This window comes from Panthera leo, chromosome E3 (genome assembly GCF_018350215.1).
Source record: "Panthera leo isolate Ple1 chromosome E3, P.leo_Ple1_pat1.1, whole genome shotgun sequence".
In the NCBI taxonomy this organism is placed as follows: domain Eukaryota; kingdom Metazoa; phylum Chordata; class Mammalia; order Carnivora; family Felidae; genus Panthera; species Panthera leo.
In genome coordinates this window covers 39,171,128-39,184,940 of record NC_056694.1, presented here as the reverse complement: position 1 = coordinate 39,184,940, position 13,813 = coordinate 39,171,128, and the positions used below count along the sequence as shown (strand labels likewise).

Below are 13,813 nucleotides of genomic sequence, written 5' to 3'. Positions count from 1 at the left end.
ATGGTTCGTGACCACGTGCTTGGGCTTTAAGCAGCTTTGGGGTAGGATCCAGAAAGAAGAAAGGGAAGTAAGCAGGAGCCATGAATATCTGCCTCTTCAGTTAGATGCGTTGCTTGTGGATGTTCTCTCCGATTCTGGTTAGGGTGAGCTGGGGGAAGGGGGTGTCCCCGCTCAGCTTCCAACCACGCCCCGCTCAGGGCCCGGGGACACCGCCAGGCTGTTGGTTCCTAGGCCGGGCTCGAAAACCTTGTGTGTGTAGTGGCTAAGCCTTCCCATCGACCCCACCCACGACCCCACCCACGCGGGGGGGGGCTGCAAGCCCGGGGTTCAGGCAGCTATCCCCTCCCCCTCCCCCTCAGCCTCCAGGCTAGATTTCCAAATTTAAAATTCTAAAGAGAGAAAGTTAGGAGGCCATGGTCCTCTGCGCTTCCCTCCCAGTCACCTCTGCCACCTTCCTAGCTGTCTTGCCGGGTTACCATCTCAGGTGCAGCTCAAGCCTGATCACCGGAGCCATAACCCTTGGGCCTCGGTACCCACACCTTGGCGAGCACGTAAGGGTGGCCCTAAACTCTGCTTCCTGCCCCTTGTGTGGGCCGTGTCTCAGCGGCCAGCACACATTGGTTGAGACGCCTCGTATCCAAGTTCAACTCATCATGCACCCCAGTGGCCGCCCCCCACCCCCGGCAAGAATTTCACGGATTGATACCCAAAAGCGGTAAGGCTCTAAACACAAGTCCTGAGAGTATAGTTTCTTTCCTCTCGTATAATTGGCTCAGCCTCTCCCCAGGCCATCTGCAAGTCACGTGTCCCTGGGCTCCCCCGAATTCCCCGTGGGTCTGGAGCCACAAAGTGTGACATGAGAGCCCCGACCCCCGCCCCTCGGTTCCTCCTTTCTGTCGGTGACACTGTGCTGGGGCTGCACGTTGCGGGGCGAGGTGGGGCGGGGGCGGGGGGATGGTGGCGGGACTCAGCGGTGTGCGTGAACTATCAACACGGTCCGGTACCGGACCATGCCCCGTGCATGCACCACACATCTGTCCTCTTGTAATAAGCTTAGGTGTAGAATATTGCTTTTACAGAACACATTTGTTTATTTGTTGTAAATAAACATTTAATATTTTTTAAACGTAGCTCAATTTCTTTACAACCTCGTTCGGTATTCCGTTTTTTTAACGTAACACAAATCTAAAAATTGGTTTCTCTAAACCTCTAAGGGGCCCCAGTTTCTGCATATTTACTTCACAACCAGCCAATTGGCTCACCTTGCCTTCATTTCTTACTCTGGTTGATTCTTGTGGCCTTTCCAGGTACGTGGTGACGTACAGCATCGCAAATGATGGTTTTTGTCTCCACAAACTATAGAGGCGGGTCCCGAGTCTCGTTATCCGTTTGTACCATGACGTTCAGACAACCTCACAGCGGGCCCACCAGACCCTGTGGTCAGGCCCCAGCTCCCCTGTAAACCGTGTCTCCCTCCGGCCTCTAAACTCACCCCTTCCGCAGATGCGTTTCACGAGGCAGCTGAGCTCTTGCTGGGTTTCCCAAAAATCACACCAAGCATTTTGGCACACGTCTGCAGGAACAGATGGAGTGGGGGTGAAACGCAGGCTCAAGAAGCATTGCAGAAGACAACTGTTCACGGCGTGGGGGCTGAGTGACCGCAGAGGGGGAACCAGGTCTCTGGTCTGGGGCCGGGCGTGACAGTGCGGTGAGAGATAACAGATACAGATACAGATAACAGATAGACATCAGATCCTTGGCGTAGATAGACAGGCAGCTAGCCCGGAGAGACGTGTGCTAGGGGACATGCCCTCTTCCTTGCTGCAAGGAGAGTTACTATTTTCTGTCACCCTCACAGACCAAGGCCACACCAGGGTCTCGGAGTCCTTGGATCATGCCTTCCTAATGCTCCCCGGCCACTGCCTGGGAATGGCTCTCTTCAACTTACACTACAACCACGGACTCCAGAAGTTATGCAAAACCAGGAACCTGAGCCAGTCTGAGTGTAATAAATTTTGTGAGTATCGCAAATGGAGATCCGCCCTCCTACAGGATACAAGTCAGCGGGTCTGGGCATATTCACAAGGCTGTACGAGGAACACCACGATCCCAGTTCGAGAACATTTCCATCTCACCAAAAAGAAACGCCCTCCATTCACACTCCTTCCCCATTCCCTTCTCCCCATAGCCCCTGGCAGCCACAAAATCTACTTTCTGTCTCTGTGGATCTGCCTCTTGTGGACATTTCATATAAATGGAATCACACAGTATGTGTGATTTATGTGTCCTTTATGTGTGCCTCCTTCCACTCGGAGTAATGTTTGCAAGGTTCACGTCCGTTGTAGCAGGTATCAGTACTTTGTTCCCTTTTGGCGGCTGAATACTATTCCATTGTGTGAAGGGACCACAATTCGTTCGTGTATTCATCCGGTGATGGACATGCGGGCTGTTTCCACTTTTTGGCAGTTACGGATAGTGCTGCCGCGAACATCCATGTTCCAGCTTTCGCGTGGACGTGTTTTCAGTTCCCTGGAGTCCGTACCTACGAGCGAGTATGTGGCTTAGCTCTTTGAGGAGCCACCAAACTGCTTTCCGTGGTGGCTGCGCCCATTTTACATTCTTGCCAGCGATATAAGACGGGTCCAATTCGTCCACATGCTCTCCAACACCTTGCAAAATTATCTATTTTTTTCAATTGTGGCAAAATGTATATAAAGTTTACCATTTTGTCCGTTTGTGAGCATAAGTTCAGCGGCATGAAGCACATTCACACTGTTGTGCAGCAATTGCTACCGTCCGTCTCCAGAACTTTTCTTTTAAGTTTCATTTATTTATTTTGAGAGAGAGAGTCCCAAGCAGACCCTGCACTGTCACTGCAGAGCCCAACACGGGGCTCGAACTCACAAACGACGAGATCATGAACTGAGCTGAAATCAAGAGTTGGACGCTCAGCCTGCTGAGCCGCCCAGGCGCCCCTGTCTCTTTTTTCACCCTACACAACCGAAACTCTGTCCCCATGAAACTCTGATGCCCCCTCCTACGGCCACCATTTCACTTTCTAACTCTGTGAATTCAACTACCCTAGGTACCTCCTATGAAATGGCTTAATTTCTTACTTCCTTTCACGTGTATTCTAGAGCTAACTTGTGGTCACCACACACCCTTCAGTTCTGACATTGCATTTTGAGTTTGCGCGAGCTTAACTTCCATAACACAAAAACTGCTCCTATACCACCCGTACCCACTCCCTTTCAGTTACTGTGTGTTGTGTATCCAGAATCATGGAGTGGTCATTGTTTTTATGCAGTTTCTTCAGTGGTGTAGAAAACCACAAGCGGAGTTACAAAGCCGACTTGCAATAATGCTGCTTCTTATCACTGTCCCTGTGTTTACCATCGCCAGACATCTTTATTATTTTGATCTCTGCATCCTGATACGGTCGATGTCCATTACGCATTATTAAATGAAACTAGTGAGTGGGAGAAAATAATGCATGGTATCACTCCATTTATATTGTAAAAGATCGTATCTCGAAAGGGTAGAAGGATTAAACAAAACTATCACAACAGTTTGGGTGAGTGGAGAAGTACCTTTATTCTCTCCCTCGTCCACGTTCCTTTTCCCCAGGGTGTATTTACAGCATAATTTTAAAATACACATATTTAGGGGCTCCTGGGTGGCTCAGTCGGTTAAGTGTCCGACTTCGGCTCAGGTCATGATCTCACAGTCCATAAGTTCGAGCCCCACATAGGGCTCTGTGCTGACAACTCAGAGCCTGGAGCCCGCTTCGGATTCTGTGTCTCCCTCTCTCTGACCCTCTCCCATTCATGCTGTCTGTCTCAAGAATAAACATTAAAAAAATTTTTTTTAATAAAATACACATATTTAAAAGAAAAATCTTAAAGCAGATCAGATTAAAAAGAGGGGAATAGAGGGGGCACCTGGGTGGCTCAGTTGGTTAAGCATCAGACTTCAGCTCAGGTCATGATCTTGTGGTTCGTGAGTTCGAGCCCCATGTCAGGTTCTGTGCTGACAGCTCAGAGCCTGGAGCCTGCTTCGGGTTCTGTGTCTCCCTCTCTCTCTGCCCCTCTCCTGCTCACGATCTGTCTCTCTCTCTCTCTCTCAAAAATAAATAAACATTAAAAAATTAAAAAGAAAATATTTTCTAAGAATTAAAAAAAAAAGAGGGGAATAGAGGCTCTCAAATGTTTTTACGTGACTGGTTGTTTGAAGCTGTAGGGGACTGAAGACAGATCAAAGAACCAAACGCATAAATATCTTGCATTTCAAATAGCTGTCATGTGGACAGGGCGAGGTCCTTGATTTTACTGCATTATTTGCACAGATGATGGGTTGTCTCAAGAAAAGCAAAGTGTAGTTCATGTTTACCATCTGCCGGGATGTGGTGACAGCACTGGTGACGCACATGTGGCATTCCAATGGTACTCGCTCTGGTAGAAATTTGCCCACTATAGGTAGAAGGTGAGGAAAAGCCGGGAAACCACCCAAAGTTTGGTAACACCTGCTTTTTCCTCGTTAGTAGAGAGATACATGGTCCAGGAGAGCGTCTACGCCTGGGAGTCCCTCGGGATGGGGAAGTACTTGGCAGCCCTCGCCGTCTTGGGGTCTGTGTACCTCATCCTGCTTTTCCTCATTGAAACCAATGTCTTGCGGGAATTGAAAGCCAGGTTTTCTGACCTCAACGGGAAGCAAGAATCGGTGAGTGGGTCAGAGAGTGACTCTCGAAGCACGGGTGAACGGGCTGGCTCACGGCCTCCTGTTTGTGGTCGGGAGTGGCCTTGACTCTCAGCATCTGAGCGAGTCTGGAGACCGTAATCCACCCCCAGGGCAGAGGGGGTGACAGCCAGTCCCGGGGACCCCCGTGGCTCTGGAGGGACAGGGAGGGGGGAGGGATGGCTTGGCTCCTGTGACGCTGGTCAGCAGAGCAGAAGCAAAACCAGTCCCCTTTCCGGAACGCCTCTTCCCCATGTTCCTCCAGGAGCCTGATAGGAGAAAGGTCTGTTCTGTCAGCTCTTGGTCTGAGAATCTTCCAGAGGCAAAAGTCCCACAAGGACTTTAGAAACTCTAGAAAACGGACTTGTGCCTTCACATCCCCAGGCTTCAAGTCTTTGAATTTTCCTCAAAAGGAAAAGCCACGTGGAATTTCCACGTCCACCATACCCTGGCCACACGGCTGTGAGCTTGGTCCGGAATACCCACATTGGCCCCGGGGGAAGGGGCGGTGGGGTGTGCTTGAGGCCTCCGCCTCCCGCCCTCGCAAAAGCGCTCACCCTTCCCACCCTTGTCTGGGGAAAGCAGGTAACATTGCAGAAGGTAACGTCCGTGCCCAGAGACCAAGATGTGCAAAAGGAGGCAAAAATGGTCCAGACTTCTTTGAAAAAGCTGCTTGAGGAAAACCCACTTGTTCTTAAAGACGTGTCAAAGGTAACATCAGACGTGCCCCAAAGGCAAAGAATCCCAAAGGCGAAGACCATTCTTCGGGTGGCCCTTTGATAAGGAAGCTGCTGCCTGGGCGGGGGAGGGGCCCTGTCTGCTAGCTCCAGCCGCCAAGGACTGAGACAGACTGGCAGGGGCATGTCCTCTGTGAATGAACCGCATCCGAGTTTGTTTGCACCCAGAGTGCCCAAAGACAGGCGTTAGCACCTCAGCCCTCCGTCACATCTTTGGGGGTCCCCTGCAGGACAGGAGGGCCTAGCGTGGGAGGGCACCGGAGCCCCAAACCCCAGGAAGCCTCAAGGTTGGACAGGACTGGCTGACCCTCTCCAGGATCTAGAAGGCAGTTTGCAGAGGAGCCCGTGTTGGGGGAAGTGTCAGACAGCTCAGAGCAAACCTGGTTAGTCTGCCCCAGAGCTCCGGCCAGAATTTTACCAAGAGACCCTTCAAACATCCAGGAACTTTGTAGCTTTGTAGTCACTGGTGGCCAAAACAAACCAACAAACCAACAACACAGGCAACATCGAAGGGGTTATGCTTTAAGGACAGAAGGGAAGAGGCTTACCCTGGAGAACTAGGCTCTCCGGGTTCGCAGGGGAAAAAGGAGAGCAGACTTCCCTCACCCTGCCGGGAGGGAAGGCAAGGCCAAGCCTGGCACACACCGGCCCCTGGGCCCCGAGGGCAGCCGGGACCTGCCCCAGAATGGAGATGACAAGCACAGGGGAGACTCCGGGCTGCTGATCCCCGGCCTCCTCACCGAGCGCCTTCTGTCTTGGGCACATCAGGTCTACGGCAGGAAGGTGCCCCTGCTGGCCGTGAATAAGGTGTCCTTCGCCGTCCAGGCAGAGGAGTGCTTTGGCCTTCTTGGTGTCAACGGAGCTGGGAAAACGTCCATCTTCAAAATGCTGACCGGGAAGAGCCCATCACCTCTGGGGACGCCTTTATCAAGGGCCTCAGCATCAGCTCTCACCTCAGGAAGGTAGGGTGTGACCGGGACGGGGTAGCTGTGTCGGAGGAGGGGCCGCGAAAGTGCACCTGGGGGTGTGACGCAGGGGTGCGCCTGGTCTCAGAAGACCCCCGTGGATCAGGTTTATACGTGCCTCCCAGCCCCACGGCCCCCCTTAGACCTCTTCTCTGAGCTCCCTATCTCTGGTGTCGACTGCTCACAGCCCTCCACATCCCTCCCAAACGGCCCCGCGTCCACCCAGCCTCCCGGCCGCTCCCCTGCACACACCGCAGACTTGCGGCCGCGCCCCTGCGCGTGCGAGGCCACTCCAGCCTCCCGGCTGGCCTTTCCTGCCTTTTGCGGGGCATCTCATAATGCGGACTGTCCCCCCTGAGAGCTGTAGCCTTCCCCCCTCCTCTGGCCCTTCCCACCATGACCCTTCTTTCCCAGACTCCTCAGGGCTGCAACACCAGCCCTCTGTATTTCCTGCTCCATACTCGCTGCCCCTGCCTGACTTGGTCGTTACCCCCCCCACACCCCCCGTCTTCGGCCTCCCCCGTAGCCACCACAGCCCTGTGCATCAGACCTGCACACGCACGCCTCCTAGTCGGCCTTACTCAGACGTCTCCCAGTTTCAACCCAAACCTACATGATGAGCCCCTCGAACCCGATCCTCTTCTCAGAGTCCCCACCTCAACTACCAGCACCAATTCAACAATGGCCTGGACGTGCTAACAACTGTGCTGGGCCCAGGACTCTCAGTGGCCAGGAGCTCTGGTCACGAGAGTGAGTCCCCACCATGCAGGGAGCAGAGAGGGACATGGCAGCGGCCGGCGGTGGAAGGCAGAGGAAGAGACCAACCTGCGGCAGCATAATCGAACCTGCACTCCACGGCACCAGCCACCGTGTCACCGGGAAGTTCTTCCAATCAGCTGCAGTGTCCGTGACCAAAATTGTGTTCAGAGAGAGAACGGAAGTGCCCACACAGGCGCGTTCAAGAGCGTGTATTGCCCGGTACAGAGCCTGGCCAGACAACCGCAGCCAACATAAACCTCTCACGGCTGTGAAACATTTACTGCTCATTTTATCTTTTTTTTACCATTGTAAAAATTACGGGTCAGGCTTCTGGCAACAGCAAATTACATATCCCTGACTGCCTTCCTGGTGATAACTAGAAAAACAGGACCAAACTCTGAAAACACCTCCAGGGGGCTGAAAAGATGGCAAAGACTGAGCTAGGAGGGAAGAGGGGAGAGGCCCAGGGAGGCAACCAGGTCCGGCCCAGACGGCTGGGAGCTGAGTGCCGCTCTTGGCGCCGAAGTGACAGGCACTGAGTTCTGGGCGAGCGCATCCTTTCTTAGAGGATGGACCCCCAAGGCTGCACCCTGCTGTAGACACGAGCTACATGTAGACAAGCTCATCCAAGGATCGCACAAAGGCCTGGCCTGGTCTCAGTCCCCGAAATGGGGCTGACGGAACCCTGAGCCGCCAATGCTCCCAGACGCCTGTTGGAGGCAAACATCCATCTTCTCTGGGAGGAAATGCTATCACTGTGGCTTCAAACGATTTCCACAAACAGTTATCCAAAGCATTGCTCGGTAAGCAATAAAAAATAAGCAGGTCCACGTACAAGACAAAATCCCGCCTCCGAAGGATATTACAGAGTGAAGCCTGGAGAGTCAAAGGGCAGACGCTATCCAGGAGAAGGCAAGGAACATGACACACAGTGGAGACAGCCCGAGGGACCCTCCTCCTGGGATTCACACCCTTGAGCAGCCCCTCCCCGTGCTGGGCCAAGGGTGGGTCTATGCAACCAGCAACACGGTGGAGAAGAGATGGGGTGTCAGCCCCAAGACTGGCTGAGAAGAGAGCCCACAGCTTCCGTCTGGAATGCGCCCCTTCCCTCACATCCCTCAGGCTGCTGGAAGCTGACTGCCACATCATGAGGACGCTCACAGGGCCCTGTGGAGGGAACGGCCCCAGGGTCCGGAGGCCTGCCCATTGCTACCAGAGGGAGCTCAGAGGCAGATCCCCCAGGCTTCAGGTGACATAGGCCCGGCAGAGAGCCTAAAGGCCACCTCATGAGAGACCCTGCCCAGAACCACCCAGCCAAGCTGCCCCCAGATTCACAATCTGACCTGCAGAAACCACCAAATAACTAACAAACTACAGCTACGTTTTGGAGTTATGTGTTTTACAGCCATACGTAATAATCTGATACAGAGGATGCGGTGAAAAGGTTTAATGTATGTGTAACTGAAGTCTCAGATGGAAAGGACACAAATATGAGGCAAAGTGGGACTTGAAAACTTAATGTCTATAATGTTCCCAAGTTTATGAAAGACATCAAATTATAAATAAGTAAATCCCTATGAATCCTAAGCAGGAGAAATTAAAAGAAATAAATCCCTAGGAACATGATCATAAAACTGCTGAACCACAAACACAGGAGGACCCACTTTGGAAGGAGCAACACTTGGGCCAGCAGATGACTTCTCAACAGAAAGGAAAGAGGCCAAAAGACAACAGAATGTCACCCTACAAATGACACAAGTGCTAACGACGAGCCCAGAATGATACATGCAGTCAAGCCATGCTGTAAAAAGAAGGTAAGAAGACGTTTCCAGATAAGCAAAAACTGACAGAACTGATCACCAGTGTACGTGCACCAAATAATGATAATAAATGAGAGCCACCTTTACCCAGAGGGAAAATCATCCCTGAAGGAAGCTCAAAGTCATGCAGAAAGGATTGAAGAGTGATTTAAAAAAAGGGGGGGGGGGGAACATATGAGTTTTGATTAAACAAAGCTATAACAATAGTTTCTCGTGAAGTTTTAAATACATACAAATATTAATGGGGTGCCTGGGTGGCTCAGTCGGTTAAGTGTCCGACTTCGGCTCAGGTCATGATCTCATGGTTCGTGAGTTCGAGCCCCACATTGGGCTCTGTGCTGACAGTTCAGAGCCCGGAGCCTGTTTCAGATTCTGTCTCTGTCTCTGTCTCTCTCTCTGCTCCTCCCCGAGCACAAGAATGGGGGCCAGGAATAAGCCACAGAGGGGGACTGTAGGGAAATGAAAACAATAATGTGACCGAGGATGAGAAGTGATGGAGAAAGAGGAACACAGAACACGAGAATACGTGGAACACTCAGCCCTGAATAAGTGGGCAGACCGACATCCGAATACATCAGTAAGTATGTTAAATACAAAGGGACTGAAGGCCCCAAGGAAAACATGATCCAGGAAGATACTCAAACGATGAAACACAAAGTCGACACACGAGCCAGAAACTCCACCAGGAGGCGTGAACCCCGGAGAAATGGAAACCTACATCCACATAAAAACCTGCATGTGGATGTTCACAGTAGCATTTTTCACAAGAACCGAAAGGTCCATCAGTGGATCCACAGATACACAACACGTGATCCACGCGTACGATGCAACAACGTTCAGCCACGTAAAGGGATGAAATGCTGACGCACGTGCCACAGCCTGAAAGACACGATGCTCACTGGAAGAAGCCAATTAGAAAAGGCCACATATCAGGGGCACCTGGCTGGCTCAGTCGGTGGAGCCTGTGCCTCTTCATCTCAGCGTCATGAGTCTGAGCCCCATGTTGGGTGCAGAGACTACTTAAGTTAAAAAAAAATGTTAAGGGGGCACCTGGGTGACTCAGTCTGGGACTTCGGCTCAGATCATGATCTCACGGTTTATGAGTTTGGGCCCCACATCGGGCTCTGTGCTGACAGCTCGGAGCCTGCAGCCTGTTTCGGATTCTGTGTCTCCCTCTCTCTCTGCCCCTCCCCAACTCACGCTCTTTCTCTCAAAAATAAACATAAAAACATAGAATACATATACATATTATAAAATTAAATTAAATTAAATTAAATTAAATTAAATTAAATTAAATTAAATTACATTAAATTAAAATACAACACAACACATCTGCCCGGAAATCGGATTCCAGTCCTCCCAGAACCCATCTGCACATCACCTCCTGGCTGTCTACGTGACCTCACCATTAGAAACGTGGAATTTAAATCTAGTTAAGCCTGCACTTCCGTTCCTGCGCTTCCCACTGGGAACCCCACACAGATCCCTCTCGGCAGCAAACTCCTTGCTCTTCCCCCTTTGTGAGCCTTCTGCTTGCCTCCCTTGATCTGGACAAGTACTTTCAAGCATTCTTTTCATTTGCTAAAATATATTCTTGGCAGGATGTGCTGGTGTTCCAAGCATCAGCTGTGACTCCCGAGAGTCCATCTGCATTTCTGTGAGACCTGCTCACTGCCCCAGAATTAGCTGGCTCCGATGAGGGGTCGTCCTCGGTCCACAGCACCACCGAGTGCCGAGTGGGGCTCCGTGAGCACCCAGCCGAGCCGTGGAGACAGCAGGTTACTGCCAAGTCGGGTGTGTAAGAAACACCACACTCCTTCCTCTTCTCTAGATCACATCACATTCTCAAGCCTTCTACCCCCAAACTGTTTCAAGAGATAGAAAACCTGTACAGACCAAAACCTGTAGAGACCTGAAACGAAGGTCAAAGATCTACCCCTTCTTGGACAGGACCAGCCACCACTGAGCAGATCATGTCCCTGTAGCAGAAGCCCTGCAGAAGCTTGGGAGAGAAGCCGGGGCACTGCCCAGCTCGGGAGCTGGTAAAACCAGGCAAGGACAGTATCTAAAACAAGCCAGGGGCCAGTTTCACGAAAAACATAAACACCCTAAATTACTGATGTAAATCCAGCAGGAGTTGAGAAAATAAAAATTATGATCAAGTCAGGTTTGCTCTAGGAACATGATTAAGGCTCCAGAGCAAAAAACCCACCAACAGAAATCACTACCTTAGTAGATCAAAGCGGGGGAAAGAACCATTTATCAACAGATGCTGAAAAAGCACTTGATAGGAACCCCGTCCCACACATGATCATAGACGATTTTCAGCAAACTAGAAATAGAAGAAACGGCAGGTGAAGATCACCCAATGAAGGCAACCTACCAGAAATCTTCATGTCTCATAGTGAGATGCTCGAAGCCTCTTCTGTCAAGTCCGTGTTTCCTCCCGGCACTTTGCTCCTGCCCGGTGGCGTCTGTCTTCAGGGGGAGCCCTGCCCTCGGTTGTGGGATGTCCTGGCACGTTGTCCCCTAGTTCATTCCATCCAGGCGGTTTTCAGGTCTGCACCCGGTCAGAGCCGCCCACCCCGCCCCAGACGGTGGTGTCCAGAGCAGTCTGGCATCTTTAGCGGGAAGACAGGAAGGACAGCATTGGTTGTTTTTCAAAAATGGCTCCCTACTATCTTCGTCTTGTACTCCAGGGGAGCACCTGACCATGGGCGCAAACCAGGGTAGTTCACCCCACGTTTATAAAGGCAGAACCTTGGAAATAACTGACACGTGCCTGACTTTTTTTTATAAACAGCTAAATAAAATCTAGAAACCCTCCCCTAATGGCTAAGTAGCAGTTAAACTGAGTTGGGGTAGGACGGCATTTCTTGACTGAGAAAGATCTTTCACGTATAATGTTGAGGAGCACCTGGGTGGCTCAGTCAGTTGAGCGACTGACCTCAGCCCAGGTCATGATCTCACAGTTCGTGGGTTCAAACCCTGTGTCAGCACGGAGCCTGCTTGGATCCTCTATCACCCTCTCTCTCCCTGTCCCTCCCCTGTTTGCACTCTCTCTTGCTCTCCCTCAAAAACAAACATTAAAGAAAAAAGACATAATGTTGAGCTAGAAAAGTAACTTGCAAAATGGTAGACGTGGGATGATACATTTGGCAAAAACAAGACGCGATTGGTCCTCTGCGGAGAGCACACGTCCGTGAAACGTCTGGTGGTGCACACCACCCTGACCACGCCAGGTCCTGGTAGTCTTCGTGTGAATATAAAGAAAACCTATTTGTAGCTTATATGTCTAATAAGGGGGGAAAATTAACCATCTTCTACTGACATGATACCTGGAAGGGCACGAGGCAGGCAGGCGCTGAGCACTGAGGTTTCATGCTGGCCAAGCAGAAGGGCCCCTCGTGTGCCCCGTCCACAGACCCCGCCAGCGAGCGCCGCAGCCGGGCACACGTCTGTCTACATGGCAAACGTGGGGATGCACGGGGCAGAGCAGGAGCCCGGGGTGGGGCAAGGCCAGGGCAGGCGTCCGGGCCCCCCGTGCAGCGGGCGGCTTTCCTTCTGACGTGCCTCCCCCCCACCAGGTGCGGCAGTGGGTGGGCTACTGTCCCCAGTCTGACACCCTGCTCAACCACATGACGGGCCGGGAGACGCTGGTCATGTACGCCCGGATCCGGGGCATCCCCGAGCGCCACATCGGCACCTGCGTGGAACAAATTCTTGAGGAGTTACTCATGTACACCTACACTGACAAACTGGTGAAGACCTACAGGTGAGATCTGGGGCTCCCTCGGTCCCGCCACCTCCACCGGTGAGACGTGCCCGGCTCTCCTCCGTGCAGGGCCAGGGCCATCAGCTCAGGGCAGTCCCTGCCACTGTGTGGATTTGTGGGAGGCGTAAGAATGGACCATGGCCTGGGCTGCCCTGAGGCACCTTTCCTCTTGGCCCCCTAGCAGGTGGGTGGCCGAGCACAAGCAGATGGCACCTGCCACTTTGCAGAGGGCTTCTGATTTTTGGCAGCCTCCCATTTCACACATGACCTTATCTTGCTGCGTCTGAGGCATCTGAACTGCTCACGTTTTGCTGACAAGCCTCAGTCTTCCGCTGCCACCCATACTCAGCAACTCGCTTGGCTTAGCTCGCCAAGCAGGGCCACGCCCCCTCCCCTCTGTCCCAGGACCCGCTGGGGTTGTGTGCAGCGCCCCCTGGCGGTTCGCGGCAGCATTCCCCCCCCCCCCCCCCCCCCCCCCCCCCCCCCCCCCCCCCCCCCCCCCCCCGCCCGGAGCTGGGAAATCAGACTTGCCCAGGAGTCAGGTGATTGTCATCTTTGGCTCTTCCCTCTCTGCTGGTGTTGATTTCAAGCAGCTTTTTGTACTTCCTTGTATTTTTGGTAGATTAAATGAGTCAACATTTGCAAAGTTTAAAACAGCCCCTTGCGCACTGTCAATGCTATGTGTTCACTTAAAAAAAATTACTAAAATGGCCCTCTGCCCTTACTCCCCGAACACTGCAGAGACCCTCAAAGAAGACTCATCAAGCATGTGCTCACCTTATGTCCACGTGTCCCTGTGTCCAGGGCAATGGCTTACACACTGAATGGACAGCCAAGTCACAATGCAACCTCACGGGAGGGTGGGGGACTGGGGGACCACACTACTAACGCTCCACTAGAGGCTGGGGAGTACTTTCTGAACCGAAAGGAAAACACATGCATGTGCGTGTGCCCGCACGCGTGTGTGTGTGTGTGTGTGTGCGCCCACGCATGGGGAGTGTTGGGCTACCCCTGATTGATGTT

General features: G+C 52.3%; 1 protein-coding gene and 1 long non-coding RNA gene across 4 annotated transcripts in view; one reads left to right on the top strand and one right to left on the bottom strand.

Moving 5' to 3' along the window:
• LOC122210248 overlaps positions 1-13,813 on the bottom strand; it is a 28,417-nt gene that overhangs the window by 11,361 nt on the left and 3,243 nt on the right. The window contains exons 4-5 of one of the 3 annotated variants that reach the window (XR_006197979.1): positions 11,399-11,636; positions 1,493-1,573 (exon numbers count right to left, since the gene is read on the bottom strand). This is a non-coding gene — a long non-coding RNA (uncharacterized LOC122210248). Of the gene's footprint in view, positions 1-1,492; positions 1,574-6,390; positions 6,490-11,398; positions 11,637-13,813 lie in introns of those variants that run through there. The other 2 variants (XR_006197981.1, XR_006197980.1) reach the window with 2 other exon arrangements.
• Positions 1-13,813, top strand: part of LOC122210246 (ATP-binding cassette sub-family A member 17-like) — an 87,887-nt gene that overhangs the window by 72,366 nt on the left and 1,708 nt on the right. Inside the window, 6 exon segments of the mRNA XM_042922850.1 lie at positions 1,859-2,017; positions 4,541-4,719; positions 5,320-5,445; positions 6,240-6,360; positions 6,363-6,433; positions 12,603-12,790. Of these exon segments, the coding sequence (XP_042778784.1) occupies positions 1,859-2,017; positions 4,541-4,719; positions 5,320-5,445; positions 6,240-6,360; positions 6,363-6,433; positions 12,603-12,790 (844 nt within the window).